At 41.9% G+C, this 16,096-nt stretch overlaps 2 protein-coding genes across 3 annotated transcripts in view; both read left to right on the top strand.

Moving 5' to 3' along the window:
• The window catches only part of myl1 (myosin, light chain 1, alkali; skeletal, fast), an 11,880-nt gene extending 5,862 nt beyond the window's left edge, over positions 1-6,018 (top strand). The window contains exons 2-7 of one of the 2 annotated variants that reach the window (XM_042336511.1): positions 361-388; positions 2,797-2,940; positions 3,067-3,240; positions 3,995-4,072; positions 4,207-4,251; positions 5,598-6,018. In XM_042336511.1, coding sequence (XP_042192445.1) covers positions 361-388; positions 2,797-2,940; positions 3,067-3,240; positions 3,995-4,072; positions 4,207-4,235 — 453 coding nt within the window. In that variant the 3' untranslated portion in view covers positions 4,236-4,251; positions 5,598-6,018. The remainder of the gene's footprint in view (positions 1-360; positions 389-2,796; positions 2,941-3,066; positions 3,241-3,994; positions 4,073-4,206; positions 4,252-5,597) is intronic. The other variant, XM_042336512.1, reaches the window with a different exon arrangement.
• acadl (acyl-CoA dehydrogenase long chain) overlaps positions 4,832-16,096 on the top strand; it is a 23,294-nt gene continuing 12,029 nt past the window's right edge. The window contains 7 exon segments of the mRNA XM_042336238.1: positions 4,832-4,841; positions 7,398-7,511; positions 11,308-11,374; positions 12,797-12,838; positions 12,840-12,917; positions 14,248-14,412; positions 15,817-15,883. Coding sequence (XP_042192172.1) covers positions 4,832-4,841; positions 7,398-7,511; positions 11,308-11,374; positions 12,797-12,838; positions 12,840-12,917; positions 14,248-14,412; positions 15,817-15,883 — 543 coding nt within the window.

Raw genomic sequence — 16,096 nt, 5'->3', positions numbered from 1 at the left:
TAAACAGCCGTGTGTGGGGGTGGGGGGGGGGAGTGGGGGTGTGGGGGTGGGGGTTAAAAAAAATTGATGGGTTTCGTCCGTTGGGGACTTTGATTCTCTTTCTCTCCTTCAATTCCAAACGTAAAAAGGAAAAAAAAAATGTGGCACTGAGGTATTGCTTCACTAAACCCGACTCTGTCTGTGCTCGAACCCCCCACTCCCCCACTCCCCCTCTCCCTCTCCCCCTCTCTCCCCCTTTGATGTAATACCGGTTCTGCTTTCGAGGTGGTGTGTGTATGTGTGTGTTTTGTTTTTCACGGATGTTTTTTTTTGTTGGGGTGGGGGCGGGGGTTTGGGTTTTTTTTTCTTTTATCCTTTCAGATCGAGTTCAGTGCGGATCAGCAGGAAGGTGAGCAGCTCCGGGGGGGGCGCGGGGGCGCTTTCGTTGTCTGTTGTTGTGTGGGATTCGGAGGGGGTTGTGGGGGGGGGGGGGTGGGGGGGGGTTTGTAGAGAGGGGGAGGGAGGGGGGAGGGAAGTGGGGGGTGGGGTGAAAGGGGAGGGTGGGGGGGGAATGGGAGGGGAGGTGGGAGGGGAAGGGGTGGGGGGATGGGATGGGAGGGGGGGAAATGGGAAGGGGAAGTGGGGGGTGAAATGGGAGGTGGGGGGGGAAAGGGGGAATGGGGGTGGGGGGGGGAGGTGGGGGGGTGAAAGGGGAGGGGAGGTGGGGGGGATGGGGAGGTGGGGGGATGGGGAGGGGAGGGTGGAATGGGAAGGGGAGGTGGGGGGGGAAAGGGGGTGGGAGGGGAGGTGGGGGGGGAAAGGGGGTGGGAGGGGAGGTGGGGGGGGAAAGGGGTTGGGAGGGGAGGTGGGGGGTGAAATGTGTTGGTTGTTAGTTTGCTAAGGGCTCCATGTCTGCTGTGTGTGTGTGTGTGTGTGCGTGCGGCCTGGCTTGGCAAACAGCAAGTGAAACGATAAAATAATATTTTTTTTGTGTGTCTGTGTATATATGTTTATTATTATTATTCGTAGAGGGAGAGGGAGATTTCAAAAAGCAAAAGAACGACAATCTTGACGTGGAGACTCCCCACGTCAAGAGTTTTTCTTGAATTTCATTTTAATTCGGATCTTTTTATCTGCCTCTCCCTCTGTGTTTAGATATGTTTATCTTTATATGTTTATGTATATATACTTATATTTATATATATTTCTGCTTCGATATATATTTATGTATATATATATTTTTATATATATATTTGTGTTTTTATATATATTTTTATATATACTTATTTAGATATATATTTAGAAATATATGTATATATATATTCAAGTGAATGGGATAATCGGGCTGGTATCTACCACCTGGAGACTGGTGTTAGACGCCTTCATAAAATCTGATCTGCCATGTACTGGACCACGATGGGATGTATGTATCTTGTTATAGAACTGCTCTGTGGAATTTTTATGCATCGCTTCCATTAACGTCCAAACATGACTGCAGTATTCCAGTCGGGTAGGTTTGGAGGCCAGATACTGTCAAAGGAAATCAAATCATTTCCCACGTATCGGATTTGCTGTGAGGCACTTCCCCACAGTCACGGTTCAAAAGGCAATATTACTTCCACCGTGTATTTCCTGTTGAACTGCATCGATATTACATTTGTGTCCCTGTGTTAAGAAATACGGGAGAGCTTGTGTAGGATTGGAGTAACAGTGTTGACAGATAATTCCTTGGGCCTCTGTGGGCAGATTAGTTGCTCTGTTTCCACAGTTTGTTCAGGATTTTTCTATTATCGAAAGGGTTCCAGAGTGAAACATTTTGTTGTCTTTTTAAACACATATCTTGCATGTATTAACCGTTTTGAGGGGGGGATTTAGGTGAGAGCCAAAGAACACAGAGGGGCAAGGTATAGAAATCTACAGAAAAAAAACATTTTATATTTTCTTTGGTATAATTTATTTAAAATGTAAAATTCATCGAAGAGAAAGAACTTTTGGTTTAATATTATAAATTAATCGACACAACCAGCTTTGAAAATACTGAGATGAATGGTTATTGAACGGTTGCTTCTAACCAAATTTGGGATTATTACACCCTGCACTGTATAAGCATCTTATTTCCATGGGTTATTAATGTAATAAAGATGTTGCTATAGATGGGAGGAGGAGAGAAATTGCAAGTGGTTACACAGATCACTTTCAAGTGTATCAGTTACAGTGAACATAGTTTTGTTGATCAGCGTTTAAGAGTGTGACTTAATAAAGCGGAGCATACCCATAAATAGCAGCACTCTGTACTTGTCCTAAATATAATGAACTGCAGATCAGACAATTTAACCTCAGTCTGTAGAATTATTTTCTGTAATTTAATAAATACTGATTCTGATTACCTGTGCATTAACTATATTGATATAATGTGTATATATATATAACATAATATGTATAACTGGCATGAAACTACTCAATATTAATTGAGTTATGGTTTGGCTTGGCTTGCGTGTGCTGTTTCATTGTTAATTTAATAACACAGTTGATGATTTTTCGATAGTATATATAAACATCTGCCCTGAAACATTGGCAACCATTACTTACAGTTAGTTTCCAGCTGTTTGCCTGGCTGCAGATTTATGCTTGTTAAGGAGAGGTATTCACCTGGAGTCACAGTCGCAACTCTTGACTGGGTTGGGCAAAAATAGAGAAAAAGATTGCTTTTTTGAAGTAAGCTTCAAGTGCTTTCTTTCTTTCTTCTCCATCAGCCCGTCTCCTCCCCCACTCCACCTCTCACCTGAAACGCATTCTTTGTGCCTGTTTCCCCACTAGATTTCAAGGAGGCCTTCCTCCTGTTTGACAGGGTCGGGAATTGCAAGATCACGTACAACCAGGTGGCAGATGTCATGCGCGCCCTCGGCCAGAACCCAACCAATGCTGAAGTGAAAAAGATCCTGGGCAATCCTAGCAAAGAAGGTAGGTACACATCAGAACAGGATATCACATGCAATTGCTTTGGAATTGTTCTTTTTATCTATATTAAAAAAAAAGTAGATTGCTTAGCACAGTTATTTAATGTTTGTCAATTGACTTCTTTTTTAGAAATGACTGACAAAGCCATTGAGTTCGATCAGTTTCTGCCCATGCTTCAGACCATGTCAAACAACAAAGAACAGGGCACATTTGAGGACTTTGTTGAAGGTCTGAGGGTCTTTGACAAAGAAAGCAACGGCACTGTAATGGGTGCTGAGCTGCGTCATGTTCTGGCTACGCTGGGTAAGAGCAACACCTGAGAATAGATTCCATAGATGCATTTGTTAACTTAAATGGTAGCAGGTTCTCGTGGATGGGATAGGGTAAAAGGATGCCATCAAAAGAAACATCGAACTTTATAATATATAAATTGAGAACAGAGACAAAGCTAGCAGTTGTTATTGCTGATAGTGTCAATGTTGGAATCACTAGAAAATGGTAACAAACATCAGTTCAGTCCAATGCTGTCAATAGTTCATATATGGGTATCACTATTTGCATTGAAGTATCTTTAAACTTTACACAATAAGGCAAAGCTAATTAAAGTAACAGACTCTGATGATATCTTAGTTGGGTCCACACAATAATTATAAACTTGCTACAGACGGTTTGATTTTACATTTATTGACTTTAGCCACTACAGTACACAGGTGTGCATTACATTCAAAGTGTCCAGCACGTGAGAGCTATAAGGTACGGTTTCTCGCTATAATCTTCCAAGTTCCGATTTCCCCAGGCTTTATATGGGTAAACCATGTCAGCTATTTAGAAGATAGAGGTTGGTAAATATCTGAGGGTTCTTGACCTTATAATCATGCCCAGCCATGTTTCTCAGTTGTCCAAGTCTGACTGTGAACTACAGATTCACAAACACAGTAAATGGTTAATATGCTTTAGGTGTAGTTACTACAGTGCAATTATATGGGAACTGATGAGATTTTAGTCAAGGGGATTTTTTATTCGAAGGTTTACAGCAGTTGCTTCCCTTACACACCAGGTGAGAAGATGACAGAGGAACAGGTGGAATCTCTTTTGGCAGGTCAAGAAGATGCCAATGGCTGTATCAACTATGAGGGTATGTGTTTAAATCTGTCTGCACCAACAGACCAGTGATTCTTGATTTCTCTTTTGATTTCCGTTGAATTTTCTATTGAAATTTGATTTCTCAGTTTCATTCTGTTTTGCTAATTCACATATTTCTTTTGACAGCTTTTGTCAAACACGTCATGTCTGTTTAAATTGGATTCCCTTATGGTATGACTCTGCATGTTTCTTTCATTTTTCGCTTTCCAGAATAAAGTTTGATTCCCATTTGATTTGATGCACAGTTTCATAATTGGTGGTTTTCAGTGAGATACCCTTTAAGTTTGGTTCCAACCTGTTTATTCATCATTGTTTTACCTGATTTGGTACACTGAGTTATTTGTTCAATTAGTTTATTCTGTAGATTAAATTCTTAGGCAGTTCTGAAATTTATTAAGGAGAATGTACTGAAATACCGAATTGTTATTGTTTTAATGTAAGGATAACCAGAGATCAGAATGGAAAAATACATTTTAAAACTAAATTTGGGCTCCCAATTAAATGCAAGGTACTACTAACTCATACAGATCAGAAGGTTGCAAGTTTGGTTCCTGGCATATAGTGAGTTAGTTGATCTCAGCTAGAAAGAACTGTTGGGAGTGTTGCAATTGCCTTAACACCTCTGGATTAGGGAGGAGAAATTCATTTATGATTCCCATCAATTCAGATAAGTGCATGTATTTGGAGGACAGGTTTGGCCCCCACTGTCACAAGTCGGCTAACACTCACAATCTAGATTCACACATGAAGAATGGCTACTGGTATGAGATACTGGATGGTGGCCATCCCACATAGGACCAATATTGGTCAGCTCCATCAGAATTGGGAAAAGCTTATTAAAAAATTTGTGTTAATACTTCCTGGCAAGCAATTTTATTAAAACTGAAAATGCCTTAGTTAAAAGGCCTCTGCAAATTTTGTGGCATATCTGCTTTGAATCTTAACAAACATGATGGCAAAGTGATATTATGGGGTTGTTGAAGGACTCAAAAGATGGGAAAAAACATTTACGATACAAGCTGTGTTTCTCCAAGGAACCTCCTGCATGATTAACGCATTAACTTCGATAAGACTTTGGGTTGCAGCTAAGTTATAAGTTGTTTTATTTTATTATAAGTTTTTGTGAATTGAAATTCTCTACCAAAAACTTCATAAAATCGCTTTTCGCAGCAGAAGGTGCCAGTAACACAGCAGTTTTGCCATTTGAGTGCTTTTTCAACTTCAGTGTTGAAATGTATCAATACTCCACTTGAGTATGGTACTAATGCAGTAGGATTGACCCACTCCCCCCTCCACCACCACACCATGCACGGCTTGAGTGCTCATTCATCTGTGAAGCACTTTGAGATGTCCTTCTGATGTGAAAAGCACTATATAAGTGTAAATTGTATCGTATAAGTTGCCGAACATGAAATACAAATAAATGTGTTGTGCAAATGTCTACATTTTAAGACACGTGTTTTTTTAAATTCTTGAACTTTGTATATTTATACTGTTTTATTTATATTTTCCCCCAGAATTGGTGCATACGGTTCTAAGTGGCTGAACATCTTCTGGCGTCAAAACGTTAACATCATGGTACTTGTGCTTTTCCGACCAACAACGACAGTCTTCCCTTAGGACTGTGCAACAACGCTTTGTTTTTTTTCTACTTATACCAAATCGAACTGAATAAAAAGAAAACAAAGAAAGAAGAAAATAACCTGAAGTTTGCACTGGCAAACCTGATGGATATAATTGTTTAATTATATCCATAATCTTTGGCATTGTAAGCGGGTGGGAAAGTGCACATGGGAGTAAATACCCAGTAAAATCTAACAGTGGTCAGTCTGTGGATATTTCGCCAAATTATATCTCGTGATAAACATCTTGCAATCCTAATTTATTTTCTCTGTACTGTGTACTTCAACAAATAAAACCTGAAAAACATATGACATACATCTGGCCCTTTAATTTCTGAGGCATGCAGAGTTAAACTCCTCCATGTTGCTTTGAAATCTTTTCTATCATGCTGCTTTTGGAATGATTGTTTCTTGTTCACTATCTGGATGGTTTAGCTCTGACTAGAGGAGCCAATAGAAAATTTACTCCCCTGCATTATTACAATTGGAAAGGACTCATTTCATTAGTCATCGTGAATAGATCATAAGATGACAGGAGCGCTTTCTCCATGAAATAGAAAGCGTTGAGGATTGGGGAGGGAGACGAGCCATCAATTGATTTTGTTAGATCGACCTGGTGCAAGGAGCATTATGGTGTGCTTCAGTGCGATTGCATCACATTTCTAAACTATTGAAAACTTTTGTTGAACACGTTTTCCTGAAAACGAACACTTTTTTTATAAAGTGCACATTTTCTCTCAGACGTTCGACAAAAGTGATGAGATAGATAGCCCATGGTTCAGGTGAGCCTACAGAATGACCCTGGCAAATTCAGCAATCGTGAAGACTGTACCTGCAAGGGAGGAAGTGAACAGCTGGATATTCTCTAAATCTATCTTATTGGCACTTTACTTTTTCTTTCTGCACGTTAGAGAAAATATTGTCTTCAAGATTAAACCATTAAGATTTTGTTAAATCAAGATTAAATTAATGTTGGCATAAACAAAATTTCTGCTCTTCATTTATCTTACGTTCACAGATTGGATATACAATACAAAACAAAATTACATTTGTGCAGCACTTTTCACGTTTTGATGCAACAAAAAGCTGCCCAGTTAAAATGGTAGAAGTTAACTTACTGATTATCAGAACTTCTAATTATAATAATCGTTGCATTTGATATAGCGCCTTATCACGTCATTGAGACGTCTCAAAAAAAGCGCTTCACAGAACATACTGTAACGTGAATTGCCTGTGTATTTTGTGGTCGAACCGCAGCAGCTAATTGTCCACAACAGTGTCCCACAAACAATCGTGAAAGGCCAGTCGACTAACAGCTGGTTTCCTCCTTACTGCTCGGTAAACAGAGTATGGTGTAACTTGCAACCCCCACCCCACTCAGGACTCAAACCCAGGTCCTATCACTTATGAAGCAAGTGCTAACCACTACGCCATTAAAATTGGTATAGCGCCTTTTACACTCTAGGGTAACTTCACAAGATATACTGTAAAATGGAGTGACTGTGTTTTGTGGGTGAACTCTAAATCGCAAACAACCCTCACCCAAACGTATCTCAGCTCCAGCTTCTATGTGCACGTGTTGCAAAGTACCTGATACGTACAAACTTCAGACCTTCACCTGTTGCTGTGCCTGTCAGTTGGTTCATTCAACGATACCCGCACTTACGTGTATTAATACTGCGTGAAACCTGTTAGAAATTCCCAGGCGGGGGACGAGATTTGAGGCAAGTTTCCTTACTCTACACGTCTGTGCTCGTGCTCGTGCAAAATCGCAACCCTCCTGCTTTGTCCGTAGACTCTTCCCGTCTGGTCGCCTACGCGCAGTTAATAGTAATATTAATCCTGACGTGGAACTCCGTCCCACAGTCCCTTCGTATTGCTTCTTCCCTTTGCCTCCTTCAAAGCACGTCTCAAGACCCTCCTCTTTGACCGCACATTCAGTCAACCTCCTTCCCCCTTCCCTGATCCCTCCGCCACCCCAGAGCTCTACACACCCTCTAACTGGGGTCCAAGTCCCTGACTGTCCAGGACCTCGGGACGTCCTCCCGAAGGGAAAGGCGCTCTATAAATGGAATCTTGTTGTTGTTGTTGAAGGGAAAGGCGCTTTACAAACGTAACATGTTGTTGTCGCATTTTGATACAGCAAAAAAAAACCTGTACCTGTCAGCCCCCCCACCCCCCCTGTACCTGTCAGCCCCCCACCCCCCGTACCTGTCAGCCCCCCCACCCCCCGTACCTGTCAACCCCCCACCCCCCTGTACCTGTCAGCCCCCCCCACCCCCCTGTACCTGTCAGCCCCCCCACCCCCCGTACCTGTCAGCCCCCCACCCCCCTGTACCTGTCAGCCCCCCCACCCTCTGTACCTGTCAGCCCCCACCCCCCCTGTACCTGTCAGCCCCCCACCCCCTGTACCTGTCAGCCCCCCCACCCCCTCCCTGTACCTGTCAGCCCCCCAAGCCCCCTGGAAGTGTCAGTCCCCCCCCGTACCTGTCAGCCCCCCACCCCCCCCCGTACCTGTCAGCCCCCCACCCGCCCTGGAAGTGTCAGTCCCCCCCCTGTACCTGTCAGCCCCCCACCCCCCCCGTACCTGTCAGCCCCCCCCCGTACCTGTCAGCCCCCCACCTGTACCTGTCAGCCCCCCCCCCTCTCTGTCCCTCCCTCTCCCCCCTCCCCCTGTCCCTCCCCCCGGGGTGGAGTGCAGACTCCGGGACGGGATGATGAGCCCTCGGTGGCCGCTGATCTCCGGCTCTCTGTGCGGGAGTTACCTGAGGAGGAACAGCCTGAGGGGCGGACACTGGCGCCGGCAGCAGGTCCTGGACCTGACCCTTCCTGTGGGGTCCAGGTGAGTGTGAGCGTGTGAGTGTGAGCTAGTGGGTGTGAGTGTGAGCTAGTGAGTTTGAGCTAGTGAGTGTGAGCTAGTGGGTATGAGTTAGTGGGTGTGAGTGTAAGTTATTGAGTTAGTGGGTGTGAGTTAATGGGTGTGAGTGTGAGTTACTGGGTGTGAGTGTGAGCTAGTGAGTGTGTGTTAGTGGGTGTGAGTGTAAGTTAGTGAGTTAGTGGGTGTGAGTTAGTGGGTGCGAGTGTGAGTTAGTGGGTGTGGGTGTGAGTTAGTAAGTGTGTGTTAGTGGGTGTGAGTTAGTGGGTTTGAGTGTGAGTTAGTGAGTGTGAGTTAGTGAGTGTGAGTTTGTGAGTGTGAGGGGGGCAGGTTTGTGTTCAGTGCGGTGGGGGGTGTTCAGATTTCCAGTGAATTTACCCTAATGTCGCGGTTGACATTCACCTGAGTGTGACACGATTCATGACAACAGTGGCTGTCTGCGGAAATTTGTTTTTTCACGGAGATCACGTGCAAACGAGTTATATCTGCCGCAACTGTTGTTGTTATTGTAGCATGAAAGTAAATAACTGAGATTGAACTTTGAAGCTGGACAGATTGTTGTTTATTGTTTCAAAATGAGACATAACCACCATGACAAGTTTTGAACTTTGAAATGCAATACCAACTTTTGGATTGTGTAAACTGTGCGCACAGAAGGGGTTACAGATTCCCCAAACCTTTGTTTGCTAATGACATAATTAAAATGACCTGCAATGTCTTGGGCACCCTGCGCTGAATAAACATACATCACACAGAGGATACGGTACAAGATCCTGGTCCTCACCTTCAAAGCCCTCCATGGTCTTGCTCTTCCCCCACCTCTGCAACCTCCTATAAGCCCCTACCAACCTGCCCGCTCCCTCCGCTCGGTGGGCTCCGGCCTGTTTCACGTCCCCTGCCTCGCCCGCCCCACCATTGGCGGGCAGGCTTTCTGCCACCCTGCCTCCACCCTCTGGAACCCAATCCCATAGTCCCTCCACCTCGCCCCCTCCCTTGCCTCCTTCAAGAGCCATCTGAAGACCCTCCTCTTCGACCACGCTTTTGATCTCCCTGCTTCTCCTCTGCCCTCCACCCTCCCCAATCCCGAATCCCAGCTCAGGTCCGAAACTCTGTTTGTCCAGACGCTTGGGATGTCCTCCCGACGTGAAAGGCCCTATACAAATTTAGTAGCCTGAGGCAGGCTACTAGTCCGCAGTATTCCAGGGCACTGCTAATGACAACACAGCCACCCAGGCTCATCAGCAAGACCTGGAAGAATAGACCAAGTCACAGGAGATAGGGAGTCTTCCCACTCAGCTCCTGTTAACCCTGCAAGCCAAAGCCGTAACGACGTGAAAAGCGCTATATCAAATGCAAGGATTATTATTATTATTATTATTATTATAAGCTGCCTGACCTGCTGAGTTTTTCCAGCGACTTCTGTTTTTGTCCCTAACAGAGAGCCAGTGCACTTGATAGACTGAATGGCCTCCTTCTGTACTGTGCTAACATGAAAATGTTGCAAAGTAGAAGATTTAATTGTAACTTTTTTCCCCTCTTATTGAGGCAATCTCAGACAATTTGGCAAACATGTTAGTAGCCAGCCAAACTCGTTTGGCAACTGAAACAGTTCACTAACTGAGTCTTCTATCAATCTCCTTTTTCCATCAACTGAAATTGGTGTCTTGAACTTGGTTGTGTTGCAGTTTATTAGGGGAAAAGACGATTGTTTGGTATCAGCTTGAACTGTCATTTCTTTCGAATACACTCACCCATATCTGTACGAGGCGAGTGTCATAATTTTATGTCTGACTTCTGAAAATCCCAGTTCGCAAGATCCAGTCGACAACAGAGCAATGAGAACAATCAGATAAGTGGTACATTTGCCTTGGTTTTCATGATGATTTCATCAAACTCGCTCAAGGCAGCATAAAAAAACGTGACTCTTCCTGTCACTCTCCACATTGCCTCGTGGGGATCGACCAAAAGAGAGTTGCAGCTGGGAGGTAAAGACGGAAATGGTTTGCGAGCCGGACTAAATCATCCGGTGGCGGCCTGTAGGATCCCGCCCACTTAAGGTGACATTTTTATTCGGTCAGCTGAGATTTGCGGAAACCCCTCACCATGTTTAAGAGTATCCACGCCAAACTGAGATTTCCATACACCCCACCTACACATGGAAAATCGCAGAGATAGATTGTCGGAATGGAATGCACTCTTTCTCCCTGGAAGGATGACTCCTAATCAAATTCCAGAAAGTATTAGGCAAGATTGGCAAGAGCCAAGGCTTGCAGACCCCCAAGTGTTTGTTTTCACAAAAATTCAGTCCTATTTCTGATTTGACATTACAAAGAAGCTATTTACAACTGCACACAAATTTAGCATTAGTCAATATCAGCTTAGAAGCAACAGATAAAAGAATTTACAAAGAAACTGTCTGCTTTTGCTCATTAATGGTCTATGTCATCATGATTCATGATCCAATTTAACAATGGATATATCTTGTGAAACTCTTTCAAATGTTTTTGAAATGCAAGATTTCTCTCCATATAAAATATTTTAAAAATGCGCTGGAAATCCACTACATTCTGCATCTATTTCTGTTTTATTTAAAACGTCCAGAATTTGTAGTTTGTCTTTTCACTATATATAATACATAAATATATATATATTTATTTTAGGCTCCATAGTACGCAAGCAGAATATGATGAAGCCAAGAAAACACTTCGTCCGGAAACCTCCCTTGCTAAGAGCATGACCTATTCAGACAAAGCGTCAGAAAATTCTTTGAAGCGGAAGTTGTTCCAGATAACACAAAGTATGTAGATTTGTCCACATCCCGTAGAACACTTATAAGCAATAGACAATAAGTAGTATTTCACAATCTTTTTATGAGATGAACAGAACTGATGGTGATGGAGGTGGGTGTCAAGAAAAGGAAGTGTGTGTGTGTGTGTGTGCGCGCGCGCAAGGGTAGTGGGTGACACACATGGACACTAATGACCTTTTTATAGTGCTCTAAGTGTTAATCCACAGTCTGAGCAAAAATACTTGTTCTGTTGAATAAGATCTATAGAAAATGTTTCACACCTGTTAAGACATTTGAGGCAAATCCTTCCAGGTAAGAATCGTTTCCTGTCATCTTTTCGCCCACAAAAATACACGGTCAATCTACTTTAGAGTATATCCTGTGAAGCGCTTTGAGATATCTTGACGATGTGATAAGGCGTTTTATCAAATCCAAGGATTTTTACTAGTAGTAGTACTATTATCTATGGCAATGTATTTCACACCCACTCCAGAAAATCTTTTCCTTACACTTTGCAGCAGTGCACTGTAGATCAGATTACATTTTCATAAGTGAAATAACTTATGTAAATTTGTTAGAAAGCAAAAGGAAGGATTGAGCAAACTCCCAGTAATTCTCACATATTTCTGAAACGTATTGTTTGTTTCCCACAAAGCATACACTCACTGTACTTTGCAGTATAATTTCTGAAGGGCTTTGGGACGTCCTTGTGATGTGAAAGGCCTTTATCAAATGTAATTATTATTCATCGGAATAGCCAATTTTAGTTTAATTCAGTTCCATGTTCTGGGGAATACTAAGCAATGCAAACAGGATTGACCCTCACATCAGCTAACATTTGGAGTTTCAAATCATTATGAAGGCTCAAGAGATATACTTTGTTGTTTTACAAATTACAACATAAATATAAAAGGAAAGAAAAAAGTATATTTTTTAAAATGCAGTTGTTGAAAACGTAGCTGATTGTGAGAATGTACATTCTTTGATCCCTCGATCAAAGCATTCATTGGAGTACAGGAGCTTATCTGTAAGGGAGTTCAAACTGGATACTCTGTTGATTTATTGACTAGTTTCCAATTCTGTTACGTTTGTTGCAACAGAACTCTATGGGAGTGCTATGAAGTGCAACGCCTGGTGATTGCGATGACACTGAAAATGAGAATAGAAAAATGAATAAAAGGTCAAACTTTTCACCAACAAAATTTCAAAACGTTATTGCAAAATGTAATCAAATGCAGTAAAGACATGAATCCATTGGAGAGAATAAACTTTCAACATGTTGTCAAAATTTTAAGTGTAATATAGTACATGCACAGAATTCAACGTCAAACCAAAATGTGCACCGTAGGTACCTGACTTGCACATTAAAGAAATTGATGTACTGATTGAGCGTTTGATTCTTTTCCAACATAATGAGTTTTATTTTTACAGGTGGGAGAAGGATGGTCAAGTAAGCAGAGAGGTCTGGGAAAAGGCTGGGAGTCAATACAACCAAGGAACACGGTGGCATTGGTGGCGATATCCTTTCTTCTGCTATTGTATGGGAGGAATTGTGAGTACCTGACTGAAACATTTAATGTGTAATTCTGCTTCATAATGAAGAAATCTTTGGAAATATCCATATTCTTCTAGTTAGGAGGTTATGGATGCCAATTTTATCTTTTTATTGCTGACAGTGGACAAGACTATAAACAAAGATTTTTATTTTTGTGCTTTGATATAATCTTTTCTAAAAAAATTACATTGGGCTAGGCAGGGAACATTTCTTTGGAGTTTTTATTTCTGTAAAGGTTTGAAGGATCTTGTAGCTCAGTGGTTAGAGCACTCACCTCGTAAGCAAGAGACATGGGTTCAATTCTCAGCCAGGCGAAATGTTGGGCAAGTTTCCTTACTCCACACGCCTCAGTTTACCTAACAGTACGTAGGAACTCAGTTGTTAGTCGATTGGCGGATCGCATTTCTGGGGTTAATAATTCCTCCGAAAAATAATACTAATGACAATAAATTGTTCACTTCAATCCACGACTGTTTGTGGGACACCCCTATGTGCAATGGCTGCCGTGTTTCGCCCACAAATATACAGTCAATTCACTTTGCGAGATATCAGGGAGAGACATCTCCGCGACCTGATAAGGAGCTGCATCAAATGCAAGGATTATTATTATGATGATGAGTCTTCCTCATTAAAAAGAGTAAGAACGTTCAAGTGCAGCTTTACATTCAGACTGATGGTGGCGCTATTTCAGTGTTAATGCTGCTTATGGTTGGTCGCATATTCAGATGGGGTTCGGTGCCTTAGAACAGCTATTAAATTGTCAGTATCCTTTTTTTGACTTTCACCGAAGGGTGTGACCACCCAGGGAGAGAGTGTGCATTCCATTCTAGATACATGGAAATTTCCCTGCGTACGTGGCGTACATATGTGGAACTCTGTCCATGTTGGATACCTCGAATGCAAGGATTATTATTAAGCATCATGATTGGCTTCCGCACATGTCAGACGCTCAACTGAACCCCAAAAAATTAAACAGCAAGTAAATGAGGAGGCATATTTGAATCTGTCTATTAATATTGGTGTTGCTTTGCCTGAATTTCCATTAACCTTTGGAACCATTCTTGGCTCAAGTGTCAGTGATTTTGTAACATAAAAAGCATGCTGGGGGATGATATAGACAATATATAGACAATGTATACAATATAAAAGGAGAAAGTTAGACTCCGTTTAAAAAAAAGCTACTGTGAGTGAGAACCCAAACAGGAAATAGAACATTGTAAGGCCATGGAGAGAGTATAATGCATAATATAATAATAATGTATAATAATATAAGTATAATGTAGTGTTCGTTGTTTGGCCAATGTTTTTAATTTTGCCTTCTTTCCAGGATGTATGTGAACTGCAGTGGGCCAGGTTTTGGTTTACATTCGGACATTGTTATGCCTTACATCACACACTACGGTTCCAAAGAGCAGATTGAGCATTATATTCCTCAGATGGTTGCTGGAAAATGTATTGGTGCTATTGCAATGACAGAACCTGGTGCTGGCAGGTGAGAACAGTTAAAATAATCGCCATTTTCTCTTGTGAAGTGCAATACAATCACAAGAGAGAAAACAGACTCTGTTCTTTGAAACCGATGCGCTTCAAGAAGGATCTCAATATCCGATTGACGTAGAGACATGATTTATACCTCATCGGAAAGGTTTTGCATATGGGAGATACATGGGCATATTTGTTTTCAGTTATCTCCTATCGTTCATGAACTGTGACCTAAAATATATTTCAGTTTTGCGTTTTTCGCTGCAGTTACATCTGGTGGCAGCGCCGGCTGACCGTGGCGCTATGGCATCCTGTGTCACAGAGCACGCACATAGCCAAGCGGCGGTGGGAACAAAATAAAGAACACAGACAAAGCTGAGCCATGGCAACAACAATAAAATTACATTTTTAAAGCGCCTTTCATGTCGGGAGGACCTCCAGTGCTTATAAATTATACATTTATATTTATCATCATATGATGATAAATGGGTAAGCGAAAATCAAACCTTTCAAGGATAAGTAAGTGTCTGTCTATGTGTCAATCTGCATTCTATATTAGATCCTTTGGTTGCAAGCGTAGCTGCAACGGGTACAGCTGTTATAAATAATAATAATAATAATCCTTGCATTTGATATAGCGCCTCATCACATCTTCGAGACAGCTCAAAGTGCTTCACAGAAAATATTGTAAAGTAAATTGACTGTATATTTTTTGGGTGAACTTACATCTTCATGTTTACATCTTCAGCAGTATGTAAGCTTCACAGTATTAGCTAGAGATTCTGCCAGTCATAGCAATGATGGTAATAGAGATTATATCATAATCTTCTGACCTGGAATAAGAAATTACTCTCATCCTTTCCAGGCTTCTTACCTTCAAATCCCTTAATGATCTTGCCCCATCCTATTTTTGAAATCTCCTCCAGCCCTATTCTCTTGCCCCTGCTCCGTGCTTCTGGCTGGTCTACTGTTCATTTCTCACACTTTCCTTCACACCACTGGTGACCACTTATCGCTCATTCTGAAAGGCTCTCCCCAAATTCCTTCACTTTACGCTTTGTTTCCCTGCCTTGTCTCCCTGCCTAAACATTTATTAGTTTAATTGTGCCTTTGGTTAATGCCCTGAAACTACTGCTTCTTTCCTCCTTGCTCAGTAATCTGAACAAAGGTGAATAAAACAAATTGGTCTAAAAGCAGGGAAATCTCGCCCACAAATCACAGTCATTATTCTTTACAATATGTCCTATGATGCTTTGGGACATCCTCCTGACATTAAAGGTGATATACCAAATATAAGGATCATTATTACTATGTATTATCCATGCTGGCAATTAATGAGGATCTTTCAGGTTTCACTCAGTTTGACAAGTGAACTGTATTGAATGCTCACCAATAAATATTGATTTTTTTTCAGTGATTTGCAAGAAGTGAAAACATATGCCAAAAAAGATGGGAGCGATTGGATTCTCAATGGCAGCAAAGTAAATCCAGCATTTCTTTTCTTTTATATCGCTTGTCATATCAGTGTGTGCACTTTGCGCTAATGTTCATCCTGACTTAACATGATGGAAAAACTCAGTGTAGAGCAACGTGATATGCAGTGCAGATTCCACTGTTGCTTTGGCATCCTCTACACATCTCATCTTTTTGAAATGTTTTAATGCAGGAAATACTTTTAAGTCAGAAGAAGATAG

This window comes from Callorhinchus milii, unplaced genomic scaffold (genome assembly GCF_018977255.1).
Source record: "Callorhinchus milii isolate IMCB2004 unplaced genomic scaffold, IMCB_Cmil_1.0 Scaffold6, whole genome shotgun sequence".
NCBI lineage: Eukaryota > Metazoa > Chordata > Chondrichthyes > Chimaeriformes > Callorhinchidae > Callorhinchus > Callorhinchus milii.
This window is presented reverse-complemented; position numbering and strand designations above follow the sequence as displayed.